The sequence below is a fragment of the Myotis brandtii genome, unplaced genomic scaffold (assembly GCF_000412655.1).
Source record: "Myotis brandtii unplaced genomic scaffold, ASM41265v1 scaffold1076, whole genome shotgun sequence".
NCBI classification, from domain to species: Eukaryota; Metazoa; Chordata; class Mammalia; order Chiroptera; family Vespertilionidae; genus Myotis; species Myotis brandtii.
In genome coordinates this window covers 714,057-738,456 of record NW_005353663.1, presented here as the reverse complement: position 1 = coordinate 738,456, position 24,400 = coordinate 714,057, and the positions used below count along the sequence as shown (strand labels likewise).

The window sequence follows — 24,400 nt, the reverse complement described above, 5'->3', positions numbered from 1 at the left end:
GTATGGAATTCAGGGAAATGAGATTTATTAAATTGACTCTATTTCTTGCTTCACATTGTCATGGAAATTCTTATTAACCTGCCTCCTTTCTAAGATGTTCTCCCAGAATTTAAAAAAAGAAAATGGAGGGGGGGGGGAACAGTATCAAATTATTACGCATTTTTTAAAATAACAACATAATTAAAATATTAGAATTAACATTTCTCAACTCCTGCATACACCCACCCCCACCTCCACCACGTGAATTTAGTGATTGTGAAAAGTAACTGTGGAACTTGGTAATGGAACCATCTGGTCGATAGAAGGATGACATTCTTTGAGGCAGCCGCTGTGTCATGCGTCTTATCTGGCCTCCAAGAGGGGGCACCTTGAGGGGTGACCTAGTGGGTTGAACCTTCCCAAGTCACCCACTTTCTCCTTCTCTGGGTTCTGCAACAAACCTGCCAATTAAGGTGGTGGTGTTTGTGTTGAAACCTCAAGTCACTGGACTCGGTACCGTTTGCATGATTGTCTTATCCGTGACACAGCACCGCCAGTGAAACACCCAGGATAGCATGTTGAGGGTCTGCGATTCTTACCAGACTCTTGCTGTGGTATCACACTTTTATTTCAATGCCATCATCTGCATTTGGTGAAATAATTTGAAGGAAGGATGCAACAAACCTGCCAATTAAGGTGGTGGTGTTTGTGTTGAAACCTCAAGTCACTGGACTCGGAACAGAACTTCATTTATTTCATGCAGCTCCGCAGATGGAAATGACTCTCATTGCTCCCACATTGTCCTGATTTAAATCTGGGACCTGACGCTAGAGAGGAGGCTCTGCATCCTGTTAACCAGGCCCCACGTTGAAGCTGCACTTCTTTTGTTTGTGTTTCTCAGGGAGTTTTCTTTATTCTATTCCTGGCAGGGTCTTTGAAGAAGGACAGTTTTCTCTAGTGTATTAGTAAACAGTTATTTTTGAAAAATAATGTAGGGATATCTGAGCGTTTGAAGCATATGTGTATGTTTTTAGAAGAAAGTATTTTCACAAATTCACCAAAGGAAAGTACTTTTAGGGGGATTACTTAGAAAAACACAAATGTTAGACTAAACTATTGATTAAGTAGGTAAAAATGTACCTCATTTAAGTAGGTGGTGGTGTTTTTTAACTGAGTCATGCAACTCAAGATTTTGTTTCTGATTTGAAGAAGCACAAAAACACAAACACATTTTGTTTGATGAGATAATTTTTGACTTTCCATAAAAAAGTCGTATTTACATATAAGGCAGAAATATAGAGCCAAACGGGTCTGGGTTAATAATGACAGTATGTGAACTTCTGTGTCTAATTATTTTTAAGGATAAGGTAAGCTTGCTTTTACCACTATTCTCTTACATGTGACCTCAACTTTCATTTTTTTTCAGAAGGGCAATTGAACAGGAAAATTAGGCTTACTAAGTAATTGAACAATATTCCCTCATCCCCGTGTTGACAAACACTGGCTCACAAAACAGGAGCCAATGACAAAGTCTTGAAATAGCAGAGCACCTTCTCTGCAGTTCCTGCCCAGCATCCTCCCCCCACCTCAACATTGTGTTTTCATGAGCATTTCACACCACTGCTCATCCCTTGTTCCAGTCTTGACCCACTGACCTGAGAATCAAGAAAATGTCATGTTGGTGCCTACTAATTAGTGCGCACAGAGAGCCTTTGCATCTGGCCTTTCAACCTTACCGAGGTGGGAGCACAAGCTGTCACTCGTCTCACGCAGGGAAAATGAACCTTTACCACGAGCTCTCTGTTTCGCAAACAGCAGAATAACTCCAGCTGAGACTAGAGATGAATATGCCGGTTAGGAAGAAATTAACCTAAAATGCACTACCGTTTGCATGATTGTCTTATCCGTGACACAGCACCGCCAGTGAAACACCCAGGATAGCATGTTGAGGGTCTGCGATTCTTACCAGACTCTTGCTGTGGTATCACACTTTTATTTCAATGCCATCATCTGCATTTGGTGAAATAATTTGAAGGAAGGAACATCCTCTGGTTAAAATGTTAAGGTGCATTTTAAGGCATTTAAGTTTCCGTTGTTTCTAGACACGTTTGTGAGGATACTGCAGTTTGTTAGTGAGCATTTGGCTCGAGGGCTCATTAATCAGTGCTGTTGGGCCAAGGGTCTCCTGGGCCTTCTGGGTTTTGGGGGATCAGCTACTGTAATTAAAGGGATGAAATATATCATGGTCACAAACTTACCACATCAGACAATTGAGGGTTTCAAACTGGTAGAATTAATCTTTTTTTTCTTCCCTTAGGTGTTTAAGATAGAAGTGCTAATTTTTCTCTGTGTGGCAGATGGTATAACGTTAGGACTGCTTTTGGGGTTCCTAAGAGCATTAAGAGTTCTTGGAACAGTATGATATCCTTTATCATGAAGTAAATTTCATTTGAAAATACATTACTTAGTCCTTTCAGGTGTGCTTTCCGAGTGGGTGGGTTTTCTGATAAGATCTTTTACATGAGCAGATGTGAGACGGCAAGCTGTTCGCAGTGTGCTGTGCCAGGGATGGTAGGTTCAGAAAGAATAAAATCCAGACCCTATTTTAGCCATGAAATATACTTAATGGGGCTTACAAAAGGGAAAGAAGAAAAGCAAAAGACTATTTTATTTTAAAGGGAGAAATTTATTAAAATCAACTTATACTTGCATATACCCAGAAAAGACACCTGCCACGTGTGCGTAGGACTGTTTGGGCAACTTGTGACAGAGGCTCACTGCCTTTTGTTGAATTGTAAAGGCCACAGAATAGGACTGGCGTTTCATTAAAAGTCTGAGATAAAAGAGACAAAAATATAAAAGGAATAGCTGAGTTTTGGGAGAAATGATCAGTAAAGAGTGGAAGAGTGAATACTTTCTTATTTTATACCAAAATGTAATGTTTTGCAGATTATAGATTATCATTGGGGTGCTGAAATTACTTTATTAGTAGAAATACCTCATGAAATTGACCAGAAAATCACTGTATATGAGTTATTGCAATTATACTATTTTTCTTTCATGCATGCATATTCACATGCATGTATATGTGTGTATATATGAATATATATAAACACACATATGCACACATATGTAAAATGTATGGCATAATTTAATTTCCTCACTTTTGTCACTTAGGTAAGAAGTTAGGTGGGAAGATTTTAAGAAAGAGTCTATTCCTTTAATTTCATTAAACACGTCTTAAATTCCCTGGGATATGGCAGAGCATAAATGATGTGATAATGTGCTTACTCTGTTTTAAAAGTTCTTTAGCATTTTTTATAATTAAATTTTCCCACTTTTTTTTAAAAGGAGAATACCAGGTAGAGTCTTTTTTTTTTTTTTGAGACTAGGGTCTTGAGTGGAAACTTTAATAGGATATTCTGGAGAAATGAGTGAGACTGTTTCCCTCTGTTTCCTTTAACCAGTTAACTGCCACGATATTTTGAATTTAATTTAAAAAGGTCCGCCGCTTGCGTCTATAGACGCTTACGGCGTACAAATGGTTAAAGAGGAGCTCTCAGTTACCTGTACACTCTTCTATTAGGATTCAATCACATTTAATTCCCCAGTTAAAATTGTGTTGCATCCAAGTTTACTTCCAAAAGCAACAGCACAGGTGAGCACAGGTTCAGGCCTGGTGTTGCCAGCTGACTTCACAAAAGCTTCAACCCAGAGGCAAGAGAAACAAACTTGGAGTGTGGGTTTCACGTCCTTCTCAAGAAATTCCGTTTTGTTTACTGCTTTTCGAGGAAACAGATTCTAGAGAGATTTCCACTGGGTAAATCCTGCAATAAGTCCTTACAGTGAGATGAAAAGCAGAGCTCCATCCCCAGCCCAGCTCTGATGACCAGGCAGCCTGTCTCTGTGAGCCTCCTTCCTAACCTCCCAGGTCAGTGCCCAGGTGCCAGGACCCGACACAGCCCAGCTGTCCCCAGAAGATAACTCGGGGACCAGCTCCACTCGAGGTACAGCGGGGTGGCTGCCAGCTAGGCCCGCCCCGAGCAGAGGCTGCCCACGCTTCCTAGAGCGGAGGGTCGCTCACCGTCTTCTCTTCTCTAATACAGTTTATTTTCTTCTGCGGAAGAGGACCCTCTCCCAGGGATTGTAGGCAGGTCTTAGATACGCACAGACAGGAAAAAAACACCCAGATTTTCTAGGACTTCTCTCAATTTCTACAATCCTGTTAATAATTTTAGCTATTCTTATATCAGCAGGCCTAGTAGAGTTAAGAGAATAGGAATTCTCAGATCTCTCAAGTTTGCATGTTTCTAGCAGCTTTGTTAAGACATCCTCACAAGGACACAGGGGGAAAAAATAGCTTTTTGGAGCAGAATTTTAGTTGGGAGACTCTCTAATCGTATTTACTACAGGGCAGAAAGCAGCTGCTGGAAGGCTCCTTTACTTGCTCCATTGTATTTGTAGGAGATTTGGCAAAAGGGTAACTATGAAAGTACAGATAATGGTAGGGTGTAAAAACAAGTCTGTAATCTTGACTGTAAAATTGTGTTAAGAAGGATTGAAATGGGCAAAAATTAGAATATACAAGCTTTACTGATTCTTGCTGCCAGATTACGTAACTTTATCATTTTGTTAGAATTTCGGTACCCCAGTTTCCGTGTTTGAGTTTTGTGATGTGCTTTGAATGTTATGTTTTTACATTAAGTGTTTTGCCTTTAAATGTAGTTAAATTTATTGTCATTTAAATTTTTTTAAAAAAATATTCAACTGTTTCTGCAGTGGATGCAATTTGCTCTCTTGCCAGTGTCCTGATTTTTCTTACACTTTACGGTGTATCTATCACATGTTAAAAAAAGTGTTTATTCAATGACTCCAAGTTAATTCTAAAATAATATGGGAGCTATTAACAAGTGCTGTGCATTTGTATAATAATAGATACATGGCTCTTCTCCATGTACCACAAACACACAAAAATGCCTCCTGGCTTATTGTCAGGCTAATTTTGAGGCAGAAAGTCATTGCCCATTTGACAGTTCATCTGGTTGTCTAAAGAAAGTTCTTAATGATTATTATTTCTTCCAAACGTTTGTAATTGTCAATATGAAAATATGAAAATATCCTAATCATTTACACTTTTCTTAGGATTTCTTTTGAACTTTTTTGAAAAATTCAGGAGGTTTTGGTTTTTGTTTTCCTATGTGCATAATTTTCTTCCCCTCAAGTAATTAGGTTTACAAAGCTAGATCTTGCAGAAAATATGGGGGTTGGAGAAATAAACCAGTTACCCACACATATTTCTACTATCCCAATACGATTCCTATTTTCCTTCTTTTCTTGCGTTTTTTAGTAAAACAAACACTGCTGTGCTCACCATGGTCCCACGTGGTGGTAACGATGGTGTAGAAATGCAGTGTGCTGGCTCCGAAAGCAGATGTTCCCCAGCCGGCCTTTACCGCCCCTCACTCATCAAGTCCTTGGAACAAGTCACATGATTGTTCAGTGCCTCAGGTTCCCCATTTTTAGTATGGGACTAATTAGAGTACTAACTTCATTGACTTGTTTTACAGACTAAATGATATCATGCATATTGCACGGTAAACTTCCAATAATTGATAGCCTTCATTGCATATAATCCCCGCCCCCATATTCAAGAGTGTGTCCCTGAGCTAAATTACTACAGGAAGCATTTTCTGTCAAAGAGTATGGATATGTTTGCAGCTGCTGATATATATTGCCAAATTACTTTCTTCCAAAATGGTCTAGCGGATTTATAATACGAGCAGCAATTGTGAAGGTAGCACAGCATCTAATCAGCTTTGAATATTACCTCCCCAAATGATATTTGTTTATTTAGCAAGCAATCTTTGTTGCCCTGTTGCTGTTGTAATTGGTATTTCTTAAGTTTGTTTATGATTCTAGACCTTCTTTTTGGAATTCTGTTTACTTGCTTTCCCATTTATCTGCAGGGGTCTCAGTTGTTTTTGCTCATTAGTTTGTGTGGCCTGTTAATAAAATATTAGCCATTTGCTGAAAGTATTTTTCACCAGGGACCTTTTTATTTTGGCTGTGATACTTATTTTAATTTACAAGTGATTTAAATTTTTATGTTGTCTAATATGTCAATTTTTATCCCTTCAGATTTTAAGTAAGATTCGTTGTTTCTTCCAGAGCTATGATGAGTATTTGACTTCATTTCCTTTTAGTTTTTCTTGATTGGTGTTTTTCACAGTGTGAACTTTGGATCACCTGAATCAGAGCAGTGTTTACTGAAGGGCCGATCCCTGGGTATCGCCCAGACTCGCTGAATCAGCCTTTGTGATGGAGCCCAGTAATCTGCATGTTAAACCAGCCTTCCAGATAATCTTCATGCCTATCAACGTTTGAGAATTCCTCTGGTGTGGTTATATTTTTAGAGGTTTCTCTTAGACACAACCCTCGCACCCTCCCTCCATCACAGCACTGAAGCCACAAAGTTTGAAACCTTGGAGGTCTTTCGTACCTTTCTCTTACCTTCCATATCCAGAGTGTCATTAAGTCCTATTGGTTCATTCTTCCAAATTTCCATTATATGCACCATTTCATTTTTCACTTATACACTTACCATCCTAAAACAGAGTCTTATTACATTATGTGAGTATTTCTTTAACTAATTTTTTAAAATATATTTTATTGATTTTTTACAGAGAGGAAGGGAGAGGGATAGAGAGTCAGAAACATCGATGAGAGAGAAACATCGACCAGCTGCCTTCTGCACACCCCCCACTGGGAATGTGCATTTCTTCCAAATTTCCATTATATGCACCATTTCATTTTTCACTTATACACATACCATCCTAAAACAGAGTCATATTACATTATGTGAGTATTTCTTTAACTGTTTTTGATCCTTGTCTTCTTATTCATTCTTTGCTGCAGATCAGTTTTTCTAAAACACTGTCTTCATCTTCATTCTTTGGTTCAAATATATTGAAGTGGGTCTGTGTTGTCTCCTAAATCATGGACAATAAGTCTTGAGGCCAATAATCTTCAACCCTGTGTTAGTGCCCTGTTACTGCTGTAATAAATCATCACAGACTTTGCTTTAAAACATACATTTATTATCTTACTCTAAGGGTGTCAGCAGGGCTACATTCCTTCTGGACGCTCTAGGGGAGAATCAGTGTCCTTGCCTTCCCAGCGTCTAGAGCAGTGGTTCTCAACCTTCTGGCCCTTTAAATACAGTTCCTCATGTTGTGACCCCAACCATAAAATTGTTGCTACTTCATAACTGTAATGTTGCTACTGTTATGAATCGTAATGTAAATATCTGATATGCAGGATGGTCTTAGGCGACCCCTGTGAAAGGGTCGTTCGACCGCCAAAGGGGTCTCGACCCACAGGTTGAGAACTGCTGGTCTAGAGGCTGCCCACATTCCTTGGCTCCTGGCCCCTTCTCCATCTTCAAAGCCAGCAGTATCATCACTCCAACGTCTGCTTCCATCATCACATCTCCTGTCTCTTACTTGAGACTTCGGCCTCCCATTGAGATTACATTGGACCCACCTGGGTATCCAGGCTAATCTTCCCCTGCGAAATGCTTGCTATACTCACATCTACTGAGCGCCTTTTGCCAGGAAGGTAATGCACCCACAGGTTCCAAGTATTCGGACATAGACATCTTTAGGGGGGACCGTTCTTTTATTTACCACAAGCCCCTTGGCCAGCCTTACTTCTCTCTGCTTCGCCTATGAAAACATCAACGGCAGTCCCCTTCCCCCCTGTATGTGAACATCACTGTTTCCTGTCTTTGCCATGCCGGATGTCCTTCCCTTTGTGTTCACATGTTTTCACACCAAACTAAAACTTCTCAGGTTCTCCTTCTTCCCTGTGAGTTTCTTCTATTCCCTAGTCTCTTTGTCCGTAGACTCCTTTCCATTTAGAATAAAGATTTCTACTTAAATTAAGAATATATCAGAGATGATTAAAACTTTGTTGTCCCCAAATTCTCCTTCTTCCCTGTGAGTTTCTTCTATTCCCTAGTTCTTTGTCCATAGACTGCTTTCCATTTAGAATAAAGATATCTACTTAAATTAAAAATATATCAGAGATGATTAAAACTTTGTCGTCCCCAAGTTTTTCTAGCTAGAAGATACATTTTTTTAAAGGTAGGGCTCACCCTGACTGGTTAGACACAGTTGGTTTGAGCATCATCCTGTGCACCAAAAGGCTGTGGGTTTAATTCCTGGTCAGGGCGCATACCAAGTTGCAGGTTCCATCCCTGGTTGGGGGAGTATAGAAGGCAACTGATTGATGTTTCTGTCTCATATCGATGTTTTTCTCTCTCTCCCTCTCTCTTTCTCCCCCCTCCCTTCCTCTCTCTAAGATCAAGAAAAATAAATAAATAATAAAATAAAATTATTTTAAATAAATAAAATAAAAGTAGGGCCCATGTCTTATCTTTTGTATCTTCCTCACCGCCTATTAGTGGTGGGCACATGTTAGGCATTAAATAAGTATTTGGCAAATGGGATATTGGAGAACATCACCGCGCATATTTATGACTTACGGGAGGAATGTTTTATTGACGAGAACAGTTTTTATTGTGGGAGTTAGTTCACTGTAACTTTAATTCCAGGGTACACTTGTGCTTCCTCTGTAGCTCTGCTAGTTAAGATGGGAAGACACCACCACCACACTGAAACCAAAACAAACCCCTACCCTAGTCTTCTCGTTCATGTTTAGCATAATATTCTTTAAAAATAAAAGTTATAGGGTGCTGTCCCTACAGCCCAGCCCCGGCTGTGAGGGCAGCATGAGCCTTAACCTTGTAGGTGCTTTTTCCATGTCCCACAACTCCCGCTCAGGCCCCACCACCACAGCCAAGTGCCTCCCCTCTTCCCAGGTGGGCCCTGAAGACAGCGTCTCCTCCCTAGGTCCATAGTCCAGGTGTAGAGAGAAAACCCTTCGCAAGCGCTGAGCAGATTTCACATGCCTTTCAGCGGTTTCCTGTCATTTGCAGCCACCCTTTTATTCACAGGGGCTTCGGGGAAACATGATGCTGGTTCGCTCCTAAATTAACTCTCCTCATTCCTGTTATTGTCTGCCTTTGGCTCGAGTAAAATATTGCATCCTCGTATTTCATTTAATGGAAGACATATTTCAGAAGAACCAAAAAACTGCCATCTGGGGTTAAACCAGAACACAGCATGGTGTGTAGTGTCTCTAAAGGGAGCCCTGAGGATATAGGGGTGACAAGATGGAGTAAAAGATTGAATTTGACCCCAAATGTCCCTCATTCTTTCCTTAACTTTATTTTTCTTTTCACATTCTTCTTTGTGTGCTTGGGGAAGCTATTTCTGCTCCTTTCTGTGGAAAAATGGGTACTGCAGTCAGTGCATATGCGGCGGGTCTGTGCAGAGCAAGTTCTGTGGAGACTCTTCTAACACTGCAGACGGGAAAGGGGTGGTCACGCCGGCGGAGGGGCTGTGCTTGTGGTATCGGGGAATCTGCTGGCTCTCTGCGGGGGATCAGGAAGGCCGTCCGCGGGCCGCAGCGTGGCCCGGACAGTTCATCATCGCCAGGAGTGGCAGGGGGTTATTTATCTTGTAAGCAGCTGAGCCCTACTGGAAGCTGATCGTCTCAGGTTTGTCTCTCCTCATCTAGAGCAATTCATTACTCAACTGCAAATGCTGTCACAGCCCCCAGCAGCTGAGATGGTCGGCTTTCTCAGTACCCCTGACATAAAGAAAAGGAAAAAAATGCTTTCAGTGCTTTATCTTCACGATTTAAAAAAAGGAGACAGATAATGGAGTTGATTTTCTCTTCTGCAATATAAGAAATATTGTGCTTCGTGAGTTAAAGGAACTTTATGTTTACATTGAAACCTACTAAGCTGATTTCCACAGAATAATAGCATTTTTCTTCTCTTGTTTTTGTTTGAGAAATACCTCAAATAGTGTAGAGACATGGTATGCATTCTCTGACAAGCAAAAATTCCTTTCCTCCTCCTCTCTTTCTCTCTCCTCAATATTGGAGCGGTCTCCATCGATACATAGCATGTATCTGCCATTTAACAAAATAAAACTTGCCTTTGACCCCATGCGTCCCCCGCTTGTTCGCCCCCTTGCTCTCCTTCTCTCTTAGTATCATTTCTTGAAAGAGGGGCCTACCCTCTGGCTTTCTACTCTTTTTACCCAGAGTTTTTGACTTTCCAGCATCAACCGCACAGTCTGATCATGCCCCTTCCAGGAGCGTTATCCTGACTCAGTGTACTGTTCCACCCCTCCCTCCTCACTACTTGCCCTGCTCCTCTCCCCTGCTCCTCAGAGTTGGATGTCTCCTGCTCACGTGGGATTCGATTTGGCTGCAAGTGACTCTAGAGACAAAATAATGGTGACGCTAACGGACACACCTTTATTTTTCTCTCACATAAAGCCTGGGGCTGGTGGGGCAGTTTCATGATCATCAGGGACCCAGGCTCTTGTGCCTTTGCCGTTCTCAATATGAGGCATCCACCTCATGGTTGACGGTGACTGCTCCAGGTCTAGCCATTACATGGGCAGCTCAGCCAATAAGAAGGAGCGGAGAGAAGGAGAGTCCTTCCCTTTAAGACCACTTCCTGAAGGCTACACAAACATGTCTATGTACCTGCCTTTGACCAGAATCCAGTCAGAGGGCCACACCTAGCTTCAAGGGAGATTGGGAAATGTGCTCTTTATTCTGAGTGGTCATGTACCCAGCTGAAAATTTTGAGCTCTGTTCTATAGAGGAGAGGGACAGTGGATTGGGGGAGAGAACTAGTGTTCTGTGCCACTTATCCAAACCTGACATCCTGCCACCAACAGGCAGGTCACCCAAAAATGACTGCCAAGTGAGGTCAAAAACCTTAAAACAGTGAAGGTCTTGGAGCCATTCTGATCACCTCTGCTTTCCACACACTCCTGCAGGCTTCCCCTTCTCCCACCCAGAGCCAGGACATAGTTCAGCTCACCATCATCTCTCGCCTGGACTAATGCAGGAGCTTCTGACGGGTCTCCTTGCTTTGACTTCACCCCCCTCATAGTCCATCTTGCTGGTAGAATCTCACATGGTCTCTTAAAGTAAAAATTGCAGCAGGTCATTCCCTTCCTCAAGAAATTCCATTTGCTTCCCATTTAAAATAATATGCAAATTCCCGCCTTGGCCTCCAAGGCCCTACAGGGTCTGAAGCTGCCCCTCTCTGAACCTGTCTCCTCCTTTCTGTGTGTTGAACACCAGGCTTGGTCCTCCCTTCCCATTGCTCTGTCTTTGCCATAACATTCCTTCTCCAGCTCCTTACCTGGCTCCCTCGCAGCATGAATCAGGTCACAGACAGTGCCACCTCACACAGGCCTTCCCCAGCTGCCCCCAACACACACACCCTGCTGTTACTCTCGGCCCTCACCCTGTTTTAGTAACTTGTTTATTTCTTATTGTCTGTTTCCTAGTATGTAAGCCCCATGAAGGCAGGACTGTCTCTAGCACCGGAATAACACCTAAAAGTGGAGTGTCTTCTGTTGCATGACCTTCAGGGAATCTTTGCTTTCCCTGGGAATTATTATTATTTTTAAATGTTTTTAATATATATATAGAGAGAGGAAGGAAGCAGGAGAGAGAGATAGAAACATCAATGATGAGAATCATTGATTGGCTGTCTCCTGCATGCCCCCTACTGGGGATCAAGCCCGCAACTCGGGTATATGCCCTTGACTGGAATCGAACCCGGGACCCTTCAGTCCGCTGGCTGACGCTCTATCCACTGAACCAACCCAGCTAGGGCTATTTTTTAAATGTTTTTATTGATTTTTAGAGAGAGAAGAAGGGAGAGGGATAGAGAAATAGAAACATTGATGAGAGAGGAACATCATTGATCAGCTGCCTCCTGCATGCCCCCTACTGGGGATTGAGCCCACAACCCGGGCATGTGCCCTGACCAGGAATTGAACCTATGACCTCATGGTTCCTTGGTCAATGTTCAACCCCTGAGCCACACCAACCAGGAATTATTTTTTTTAATAGACAAAAGAATAATGTGTTTTATCCTAAAATTTATCCATTCTCTCCATACTATCTACTGCATGAAATCAACTGTTTTCCGGGAGGCTCCTCTCTCCAAGCCCTCTGACCCTTTGCCCCAACATAGACTGGTGGTTCTCTAGGCTGCTGTGCTCAGCTGTCCTTGGAGTTCCCTTCCCCACACTGATGGGGCAGAGCTCTAAGGCCAAATCCTATTTTTCCTCTTTCTTGCGTGTATCCTCAGTTTTCTAGAATTACATGCTCAACTTTATGTAAAAGGAGACATGGGAGGTACATTTTTTGAGTCCTTGAAGGTCTCTCACACTTGATTAATGGTGCGGCTGGTTCCAGAAATCCATTTTCAAATTAGGTCTCTGAAGCATTCATTGTCTAGCATTCACTGCTTCTGATATAAGTCAGTTGCCAATGCAGTTCTACTTTCTTAGTTTACCACCTGATCTTTTTCTGTTTTCTGTCTGTCCTTGATATTTGGAAATTTCAACAGATAAATGTTAGTAAGTGTGGGTCTGTTTTTATGTATTATGCTTGCACTCAATGGATTCTTAATCTGAAGGCATACATAAGTCATAAAAATGTTATTCTTTGAGGAGTTTTTCTTATTCTTTATGGGAGGCTTATTAATTTTATATTAAGTCTCCTGGATTAATTCTATATGTGTTTTATCTTTTCACCTGCCTTTTCTCTCATTTTGTTTATGCTATAGTACTTTGAGAGACTTTTATATTCTACCTCTTTTCATTTTTTTTATTTCTCTACTAGATGCCCAGTGCACGAATTCGTGCATGGGTGGGGTCCAGCCCACCCACCCCAATGTGGGCCTGCTGGGGGAGGGGCCGTGGGGCTGGGCCAGCTGGGGCGGGGGGCCGATCAGGGCCCGGATCAGGCTGGTTGGCTGCTGCAGTGCGCATCATAGCCACTGGTCATTCTGGTCGTTTTGCCGTTCCGGTCACTGGACTTTTATATATATAGATCACGGTTTTTAATTCCCAATGCCTGTTTCTTATTCTCTGAATCATTCTTTTTCATAGCAGCCTGTTCTTGTTTCATAGAAGCAATATTTTCTTATATTCCTAAAGATACTAGTCAAATTTTTAAAGATCTCTTTTGCTATTTGATTTATATAGTTTCCTTTGGGATTAGTTGTCCCATTTGTTTTTCTTGTCTTTTCGCTTTTATAGTGCTGCTTTGTGATGAAAGTGATTCCAGAGTACCCATCCAATGAGACTATTTGTCATTGGTTCCTCTGCTTTGGGTACGTAAGTCTGGTCCTTCTGTAGGGTATGTCTGCTAAAGGACCTCATCATCGGGAATGAGGGGAGAGAGCCAGCTATTAGGCTGGGGACCCCATGGAAACCACTGTGTCTAGAATGCCTAAACCCTCATTCAACCCAAACACTTCATTCATTTTCCTTAGGGACATTGACCCTTTTTTAATGGGGTGTAGTATATGTGCCAGGGATAAAACCAGGCTGCTAGCCACGCTGCTGTGGTGGGGGTAGAGTGCCCTTACAGGCTATGGCATGGTCTAATCCCTCTTCTTATGCCAGTCTTGAGCACAGTGCCTCTCAGGGCTGCTAAGAAGATTGGAGTCCGCACCCATTGTCATCCCCTTCCTGAGGGGGTCTGGGCTGGGCCTTTCTCTGCTCTGTTTTCTTCCTTGGCATGCTCCTGCTTTCTGTCTTTTAGAAAACCATTAATCTCTCACAAGGTGATGACCTCTTTCTCCCTGCCCTATTCTATTCATTGTTCTGTGCCCTATTCCCTTTGGCTTTCTTCCTTTTCTTTTTTTAATGTCTACCAGGATTAAATCCAAGTACATAAAACAAAAAGTCCAAATACCAGTGACCTTACAAAGAAGGTGGGAAGGGGTTCATTTTTTCCTTTTAACAAAAAACAAGTTTGGAGGTGGGCCGGTGGGGGCTGTGTGGCAGCTCCAGGAGGCTGCCAGGTGCATGGCTCCTCCTTTCTTTCTGCTCAATCATCTGGAACATCTGGCTTCCACCCTCAGAGTTGCCTCATGGTGGCAGATGGTCGTGGCAGCTCCAGCCACCACGGTCACATTTTATTAGGCAGGAAGCAGGTGAAAGGGGGTTAGGATAGAAAGTGCAAGCCAGCTGACGTTGCTCCATGTTTGAAGAGTTTTTATAGAAAGCCCTCCTCAGTGGCTTCTGATTACCTTTGGCTTCCACTCTCTGCAAGGAAACTTGGAAATTTTAGCTTCTTAGCTAAATTTAGAAGACTACATTATTATTCCCAATAATGTAGTTCTGTTGGTGAGGAGGATAAGAAGAACAGACTTTGGGTTTCAGCCCGCACTTTCACACTGTCATTTTAATAGCACCTCAGGTGTGGAGGGAGGAGGTAAACAGGCTCAGCACCAGACAGACTGATCTTCGCATTTCCCAAGGCCCCTTCTTTTGCATCGCGTGCAGCAAAGTTTAGCCCAGAATGGTTAATGGTGAATATATGCTAATATATGGGAAGAATTTTGTATTACAGTATTAGTTTCTGGGATTTAACTGTGCATTTTTTAAGAGATTATTATGCTGTTTCTTTGCATGTGTAGTAAAGGAGCAATCTCAGTAGGTTTTCCAAGTTCTTGATTAGAATATTAAAATTCATTCCATCTGGGGGGCAGAGTATTAGTTTCCTATTGCTGCTGTAACATGTTAACACAACTTTAGTGGCTTAAGCAACACAGATTTGTAGCCTTATACGTCTCAAGGTCAGAAGTCCAAAATGAGTTTCACTGAGCTAAAATCAAGGTGTTATAGGCTCTAAGAGAGAACCCATTCCTTTCCCATTTCCAGCTTCTAGAGGTTGCCTGGGCTCATGACCCTCCCTCCATCATCAAAGCAAGCCACTTCCAATCTCTCTCTCACTGTGACCCTCCTTGAGCCCAACTGGATAATTACATTGAGCCCAACTGGATGATCTAGCATAATTTCTCATTGTGAATTCCTAATTTAATCAAATATTCAAAGTACCTTGATACATAAGGTAATATTCACAGGTTTAGAATGTGGATATGGTAGGATACACCTGACACAGGTTTTTCTAACTCAACTTCCAATATAATTATTTTTCATTTATATGTTTCCTTAAAACTGCTGCCCTGAAAGGCTTAGCTGAGAACCATCATTCAGTTTTCATGAACAGAATTTGGACCTAATACTTAGGAATGTTTGAAGGAACAGCTTCTGTTTTTTTAGTTCATTCTATTATAAAACTCTCCAAATGATTGATCTAGCTCAGATGGCATTTTAGGGTATGATGATCATAAACAATGGCATTTTGTTTTGCTTTTTTATATGAAAAATATGTAGAAATACTTTCCATCAGAAAAGTACTTCATGAAACCAGAATTTCATTGTACTAATTGATTTTGGAAATTATAAACTTCTTTACTTTCTTTATAATTAATGTACTGAACTTTTAATTTTTTAGAAAACAATAATTCCAGTTTGAAATACAGGTGATGTACAACAATAGCAACAACTACCAAAAACACAAAATTTTTATCCTGAAATCTAAACATTTAGGACCGCTAAGAATTTTTTGACTGATTTTCAGTGTTATCATATTTTGCTCTTTCTTTTTATTGGAGATAACAGTTCACTTTTCTTATTGGCTCCCCCCTAATAATGTCTTTATAATTAAGATACATTTCCTATACGTTTTGTTTGTTTCTGTCTTTATAGCTTAAGAAATGTATCAAAACTCCAGAAATCCCTTCAAAACATGTGAGGAACTGGGTCCCAAAAGTGTTGGAACAACGACGACAAGGCTTGGAAACATACTTACAGGTAAGATGTGTTTAGATGCTCAATGACTATAGCATAGTTTAAATAGCCATTTATCTCAGTATTTTTTTCTCAGAACTTATGGGTGAGATGCAAAATACATGAAGCAACCAAACCTTCTAGATTAAAATAAAGTTTAAAATTATAGCTGTGTTGTTGGTTGGTTCTTTTAGCTTAAATTGGGTTCTATTTAAAATTGGTTATCTGGATCAGGGAAGTGAAAATTTAGTATAAAGGTAAAAACTGATGTTGAAAGGGTCTGTTTGTTTTTATAATTCAGCTCTACGAATAACTTTGTTTTCCTTTTTTTGTTTTCCCCTCCAAGTTGTATTGCTTTCTCGTAGCCTGTCTTGCCTTGAGGTTTAGGGTGTTTGGGAGATGGCAAGGGGAACTGAATTTCTTGGTTGGGCTGGCAAGTCCATCTATGGGATCAAATTGAGAATGAGTGTATAAAATTTGCCTCTGATGGAGTGCCAACTTGAAAATTAGCATTTATGTTTTAAAAAGAATACAGTAGGATGCTCTTTCCTGCAGCTGGGTTACAAATAGAACTACCTAAATTAGATGAACAAAAGTACCCTCTTTCTGCCAAGTGACAGAAAAAGCAAAAGGAAAGTGCCCGCTTTTCCAGGATCTAACACGATAAAGACTGGAGGGCTCAGGTGAATGTTCAGTGTAGGTATCACTGTCCAAAGAACTCTGCACAGGGCAAGTGCTGAGATGAGGTTGGGGGAGGGGGCAGCGTGTGGAAGCCTTGTGGTCAGGCAGGTCACCTGAGTCCACTTTAGAGGCTGACACATGAGAATGACTGAGATGGTGTGAGATGGGGGGTCGGGGCGTCTCGGCTCTCAAAAAGAAAAAGTTGGACTTCACCAAAGTTATAAATTTACCATGATGATCTATCTATCCATCTCTAGGACATGTTACAGCAAAGAAATCGGCAGCCCTGCCTGAATTTTCCATTGATATCTTCCTAACCCCATTATATTGATCTTGGTGTGGATTCTGTGTACGAGGGCAGCTATAGGCTGTGTTAAGCCAGCATACTATTTCTTCTACAGAACTTTTCTTTTAAAATATATATATATATTTTTTATTGATTTCCGAGAAGAAGGGCGAGGGAGAGAGAGATAGAAACATCAATGATGAGAGAGAATCAGTGATTGGCTGCATCCTGCACACCCTCTACTGGGGATCCAGCCACAACTCGGGCATGTGCCCGGGAATCGAACCGTCACCTCCTGGTTCATAGTGGTTCGATGCCCAACCACTGAGCAACACTGGCCAGTCTCTCAGAACTTTTCTAAGTGGTTTTGCCTGGACAGCTGGTGATTGGAAGCTGAGGAGAGGCTGTCACTAAAGGCTTTTTTTTTCTTTTTTTTTTTATTAAATCTTTATTATTCAGATTAGTTCATTCTGTACATCAGATTATTTATTCACTTGATTCTTAGATTCACTTGTTGATAGATGCATGTTTGTTGTTCACAATTTGTATCTTTACCTTTTTCTTCTTCCTCTTCTTAAAGGATACCTTTCAGCATTTCGTATAATACTGGTTTAGTGGTGATGAACTCCTTTAGCTTTTCCTTATCTGTGAAGCTCTTTATCTGACCTTCAATTCTGAATGATAGCTTTGCTGGATAAAGTATTCTTGGTTGTAGGTTCTTGGTATTCAGCACTTTGAATATTTCTTGCCATTCCCTTCTGGCCTGCAAAGTTTCTGTTGAGAAATCAGCTGACAGTCGTATGGGTATTCCCTTGTAGGTAATTGAGTCTCTTTCTCTTGCTGCTTTTAAGATTCTCTCTTTGTCTTTTGCTCTTGGCATTTTAATTATGATGTGTCTTGGTGTGGTCCTCTTTGGATTCCTTTTGTTTGGGGTTCTCTGCGCTTCTTGGACCTGTAAGTCCATTTCTTTCACCAGGTGGGGGAAGTTTTCTGCCATTATTTCTTCAAATAGGTTTTCAATATCTTGCTGTCTCTCATCTTCTGGCACCCCTATTATTCTGATGTTGGTACGCTTGAAGCTGTCCCAGAGGCTCCTTACACTATCTTCGTATTTTCGGATTCTTTTTTCATTTTGCTTTTCCGGTTGGGTGTTTTTTGCTTCTTCGCATTTCAAATCTTTGACTTGATTCTTGCGCTCCTCTGGTCTGCTATTGGGTGTCTGTATAATATTCTTTATTTCAGTCCGTGTATGCTTAATTTCTAGTTGGTTCTTTATCATAGCATCGAGGGTCTCATTAGTTTTCGTGACTCTCTCCTCAAGTTTATTGACAGCTTCTAGCACATTTTTGCAAGCCCTCAAAATTGCGATTTTTAGCTCTATATCCTCCATTTCTGTCATGTTTTTTTGTCTCCGCATTTTTTATGCTTTCTTGGTGCACCCCCTAGTGGTCTTTGTGCGCAGTCTTGTTCTAGTTGAGCCTTGATTGTTGTAGTTAATACTAGAGGGATTTGACCACCAGGCCGACTGGCTGTGTGAATCAGCTGTGTCTGCCGCGGAAAACTTCTGTCCTCTGGGGAGGTGCTAATCTAGCCTTTGCCTGAGGCGATCTGGCAAATGGCTCTGCGCAGGGCTTGGGCGGGGCGGGCTCAACAGGGCGGGCGGAGGGAGCCGTTATGGTGCCCTCAGTCCTGTTCCCAGAGGCTCTGCTTCTCAGAACCCCCGGAACCGCTGCAAACCTCGGAGGGAAAGCTGCCTTCCAACTGATGCCAGACACTCCCGCTTCTCCCGTTTGGGTCCGAGTCCCCAGCGATTCGCCCGTATCTGGAGCTCAGAGTCTGAGACTCCCCCCTGACCGAAAACGACAACCGCGCTCTCAGCCACCAGCCCGCTTTGCGCGCGCACCTCCGCACCTGAGTATTTTCCACACTGCGCCTCCTCTGAGCCTCGGTATGCTGTTGTCTTTCCTTCTAGTTGAAGAGTCCCTCCTCAGCCAGCCTTCCTGTGGTTCTGGGTGATGTCCGTTCCATCTTTTAGTTGTATTTTTGAAGTGGTTGTTTGCGGCAGCAGTCTCCGGTGTTTACCTATGCCGCCATCTTGCCACTAAACGCTTGGTGATAAATTCAGGGGCCTCTCTCCCTGCAGGAAGATGCTGAGCCCTTTCCTGGCCTCCTGCCGTCTTCCTGGTCTTTACACTGCCCCAAGAGGAAAGCTGGCAGCTGGCAGCCCTGAGAACATCTGAGGGGGCCTCTCTTTACTGTTGTTGCTCTTTTGCTTTTGAACATGGTGGCGAGTCCCTTGGCTGCCTCTCCCTGGGAGTGGGAGATGAAAGGAAATGGGGACCACAAATGACAGGAAAGTGTGTGGCCGTGTGCTTTGAGAGTCTGTATATGCAGCTGAAAGACGTTCAGAGCTTCGGGCAACACTGTAGAGCAAAGCCAAAACAAAACAAAACAAAAAACTTAAAAAATGAGATGTTAGACATTGTATGCAAAGGGTAAAATGCATGTTCTGTATAATTAGATGGTATGGGTAAACATTGCATTCTTATTTGTAAGGCAGATTTTCCACAGATACTGTATATCTTCAAGCTTTAGTTCTGAAGAAAGCTTTACTCTCTTCCCTCCCATTGTATTTGACACATGACTTCCATTACTACTCAGTGTAAACATTTTAAGTTGTTTGTACTTGGAATATAAATATGCGGGTAAAATCATCTGGCACAGAGAGGAGTTTACAGTGACACTCAAATTGAGCTTAGAACTTTCTAGTGTCAGAACGAGGCTGGAAAGATGTGGTTGAAGGACGGAGAGGCCTTGTTTCCTGTTGTGCACTTAATATTCAGTTTGTTGTGTGTGTGAAGTCCCTGGGGAGTTCAAGGGCGCTTCCTCTCCCTTTCGCACCTGACTCCGTTTGCAGGCATTGGGAGCTGGATGGAAGGTGGAAGGATGAGTGGGAGTGCTTACCAATCCCAAGTGAACTAAAAACCCTGGCTTAGGTGTCTTTTCACCATAACTTTTGGTATTTAAGTCTAAATAAATAAATAGTATTCAAAACTAGAAAAAAGAGAGAAGACTTGTTACTGCTCACCTGTATAACTGCAGTTAGAATGCCACACACCTCGGCAGGCGCCGTCCTGCAACCAACCCACCTGGGCATGAACCGGCTAGGAAGGCCCTCTTCTGGTCCATAAACCTGAGAAAGCATGAACTCCAATGCCACACCATTTCCATCTCCCAGGGAACACAGGCATTATCTAATCCAGCATGCCTTCTGCCCTTTGGTTATGGTCATGACAATCTCTCTGGCCTCAGTTTCCCACCCATAAATTGGGCAGATTAACTCTTGAGAGAGCCAGAGAAAACAGTTCTTGCTCCTCTTGTCCAAGGAGCAGCTTGGTCCATGGGTGAGCACAAGACACACATTTCCGAAGGTGGAGCGCATTTCCAAAGGTGCTCTTTTATTTTAGAGATGGAGAAACTAAGGTCAGTGGTGTAAAGAAACTTGCTTCACTTCCTGGAGTATATTAGAGATGGGACCGGAATTCTAGTTTCTTAGCTCCTAACGTAGGCTATTTGCATTATACATTGCGGATTTTCCAAGTCAGAAGATTTTTCAGCCTTGACATATAATTTTACTTAGGGAAATAATAATAATAATAATAATAATAATGGAAAAGACCTTATAACCATCAACTGTCACAATGTAATTGACTAATATATGCCCCAGCTCCCTTGATAGATCAATAGATTAGTGATTCTTTCAATCTATAACTTGAATATTTAGGATCCTGTGAGAAATATGAGTATGTGTCTGTTTGCTTTGTTAAATCATTTACATAGAAGTAAAAATCTTAAGAATAAATTAATTGGGGTTTCCCAAACTGATTTGACCATCAAACATGTTTTAGAAAATAGTTTTATCTCCTCATTTGAGATGACTTCCCATCTTTCCTGAGATCCAACTGAAATAAAAGTATAAAAACTTAAGAAGGAATAAATCCCGACAGTTAAGTAGTAGATGGGCAGGGGAAAGAGAATATCATCAAAGGAAGAAAAATTTTTAACAACTTTCTGTAAGATGGAAATTCCTAGACGTGTTTGAATGGATGCGACAGAAAGCAGAAAGCAGTGGTCTAAACTCAGTTGTGGGAACATGTGCTAGAGGTGGGAGGCAGCCTGCCCATGGCTGTGGTGAAGAGCTGCTTAGAATCAGCAGGTAAAGGAGAGGCCAAGGTGAGCAGTGAAACTGAAAACAAGTGGTTCATTCAGGGTATTTATGGGACAGGTGCCCAGGCTACTTACACGGTGCAGACTATAGGCAGCCTGATGTTTATGACCAGGCAAAAAAAATTGTATTACTTTTCCCCTAAAAACAAAAAATATAACAAAATATTAAGCAGAATGGCTGAGGAGAGCTAAAGCTTCTCACGTGGATATTGGGGCGCCCAAGTTGACAACCCCCAAGGAAAAGTCTGCCCGACTGCGTGCTGCACCCACACCGTCTTTCCACGTGGCAGGAGGCGTGTGGCGAGCACTGCTGCTGATACACCAGCAGAGGAAACCCACCCAAGCCGCCCAGGCCGCTTTCTCCAGTGAGATCGATAACCAGGATCGCCAGGCACTTGCCGAAAACGAGTAGCATGAACAAAAAGACCAACATGAACTAAAGCGCTGGCTCTTCATCAAAGATCATTCAGGACACAAAATGTACCTTAAAGATTGATTTAACAAATAGAGAGTTTCACAAAGGTATTACATCTAAACGATGACATAGGATACGGTGTCAAAGGAAAAAATCAAGAACACACACGAGTTCTTAGAATTAGTTGTGTTATCCAATTGAAAACATTCAGTAGCTGCTCTCGCTAGTTGGGATGCTGTTCCGTAAAGTACAGACACAAAAACTCTCCAACACAAGGACATAGAGGACTGGTCTAATTTCTCCTTTCTAGAGTCGAAGAAGAAGAAGAAGAGGAAGAAGAAGAGGAAGAGGAAGAAACATGAGGGGAAAATACAAAAGTAGGGAAGGGAATAATCAAAGGAAAAATAGTTGAAAATTCCCTTAAACTGGAGGATATGAACCTTTAGATAGAAAAGGCGATTCAAGGGCAGGGCACAAAGAAGGACAGAAATGCTCTAATGCCCAGACACTGGCAAGAATTCATTACATCGGAGATGAAGATTCATAATCTTTCTGAAAAGAAAAAAATAAATGGAGGATGAGCTTGAGGTTTAGTCATTTGTTTATTTGAGGCTGATTTAATGGGCAGGTCCCCTCTCTGTTCTGTAGTAGCAATTACAAGCTGGCATGATTTTTTTAGTCAAAGATTTTTGACGGGAATTTTGCATACATCAGTTCCATTTGTTGCAGTTACATGAACTTTCTCTTTCTGAGAAAGGTACCCATGTCTTATGTCTCTACCTTGAGAACAAGCTGTTTATATTTCCACCTTTTTCTTGAGGAGTGAGCGATAATTAAACGTACATGGAGCTTTGGGAACTACACAGAAGCAGTTCACAGAAACCACAACAAAGGATCATCTAAGCTACTATAAATCCTTAAAAAATTGTTTGAAGAAAACAATTCCACAGCTGGGGTGAGGCCGGTTTGTTATACAGTAGATGCAAGGTGCTATCTTCAGAAGAGCCTGTTATCTGACTAGCCTCCCCTCACTCAATCTTCAAATTATACAAAATGTTCCACTGGGTCAGTAATCTGCACTGGATCAAAGAGAATTATGTTTTTAACTTTTCCAGCAGCACATTGAAGCATTTATTAAAATTGGCCATGTGTGCTTCAAAATGTATATACTGTAAGTGCAGTGTGCTGTATATACCACATCAAGTTTGTTAAGCATGCTATTCAAATCTCCTGTATTTTAGCCACTTGATCTATAAAAAGAAAGGTGTGTTAAAATTTCCCACTTACATTTTCATGATTACTCATATAATTAGACTTAGTTCAACATCTGAGCTTCCTATTAATCCCTCTGTTTCTGAGGTTTTGTTTCTTTTCTTGCCCACTTTTGAATTGGTGGCACATCCCCCTCTCCTCATTTTTTTCTTTCCATTTCTTCTTTTTTGTTAATTTATATTGTTCTTTTAAGGCCCTGTTCTTTTTTTTTTTTCTTCCACAGACTGTTTTCTTCCATTGGTCAGATTGAGTAATTTCTGTTGTTTTGTCTTTCAGTTCACTGATTCTTTCCTCTGTTTCTTCCATTCTGCTGTTATTTTGGTATGGTATTTTCAGTTCTAAAATTCCTGTTTAATTCTTCTTTATAGCTTTTATTTCTTTGCTGATACTTTATATTTCATTCCTTTGTTGAGTTTTTTTCTTTTGTTTCAAATCTTTTCATATTTACTCATGGGAACATTTTTATCATGGCTGCGTTAAAATCGTTGTCAGATTATTCTAACATCCTTGTCATCTCGGCATTGGCATCTATTGGTTTTCTTTTTCATTCAGTTCGAGATCTTCTTAGAATTAGTGTAATGAATGATTCTGATAGAATCCTAGACTTGTGTGCATTATGTTATGAGACTCTGGATCTTATTTAAACCTTGTGTTTTAGCTTTTTTCTCTGATACTGTTCAGTCTGGAGAAGGTAGGGGACGGGGGACTCCACCTCATTTCTGCCAGGTGAAGGTAGATCAGATTCTCCACGTGGGCCTTCCCTGACGCTTGGGGGAGGAAGGGGCTCCCATTACTGCTGAGATGGAGGGAGTTGTAGTCTCCACTGACTGCAAGGGAGGGACACATTACTGACTCCTTACTTGGCCCCCTCTGATACCACCCTGGCACCGGGTGCCTCATACACCCTCATGAGTGTTTCCACTCTAGGTCTAGGCTTTCTGCTAGACCTTTGTTGGCATGACTGGAGGTGGCCACAGTTTCTTCTGTGGTGTTTGGCAGAAGTAGAGTGGTTAGTAGTTTTGTGTTTTGCTAGGCTGTCTCTTATATGATCCTTTTCCTAAAGGAAACAGGCTTTTATTGGGACTTTGCTACATCTGTTGGCATTTCCTGGTTGCCACCTTTTTCTGCTCCAAGTTCAAATACATGAGGCAGAACTAAAATCCAGGAAAGATAAAACTCACCACTATGTCATTCCTCAGATCTTCTTTCTTCCGTTAGCCTTTTATAATCTTACTAGAGGCCCGGCACAAAAATTTTTGTGCACTCGGGGGGCGGGGGGAGGGGGGGCCCCCAGCCCGGCCTGTGCCCTCTCGCAGTCTGGGACCCCTCGGCAGATAACGACCTGCTGGCTTAGGCCTGCTCCCGGGTGGCAGAGGGCAGGCCCAATCCCTAAGTGCAGCCCCTGGTCAGGCTCAGAGCAGAGCCGATTGGGGAGTTGGGGCACCGCCCCGTCATGCACAGAGCAGGGCGGATCGGGAGGTTGCAATGCCACCCCCTGTCACGCACAGAGCAGGGCCGATCGGGGGGTTGGGGCGCTGCCCCCTGTCACACTCAGGGCAGGGCCAATGGGGAGGTTATAGCTCTACCCTGTCACACATAGAGCAAGGCCCGTGGAGGGGGGTTGGGGCGCCACCCTCTATCACCCACAGAGCAGGGCCGATCAGGGGGTTGAGGAGCTCTCCCCTGTCACTCACAGAGTAGGGCCGATAGGGGAGTTGGGGCACC

General features: G+C 42.1%; 1 protein-coding gene across 1 annotated transcript in view; it reads left to right on the top strand.

The window, feature by feature from the left end:
- Nucleotides 1-24,400, top strand: part of SNX24 (sorting nexin 24) — a 91,303-nt gene that overhangs the window by 21,626 nt on the left and 45,277 nt on the right. Inside the window, exons 2-3 of the mRNA XM_005857135.2 lie at nt 13,191-13,268; nt 15,714-15,818. Coding sequence (XP_005857197.1) covers nt 13,191-13,268; nt 15,714-15,818 — 183 coding nt within the window. The remainder of the gene's footprint in view (nt 1-13,190; nt 13,269-15,713; nt 15,819-24,400) is intronic.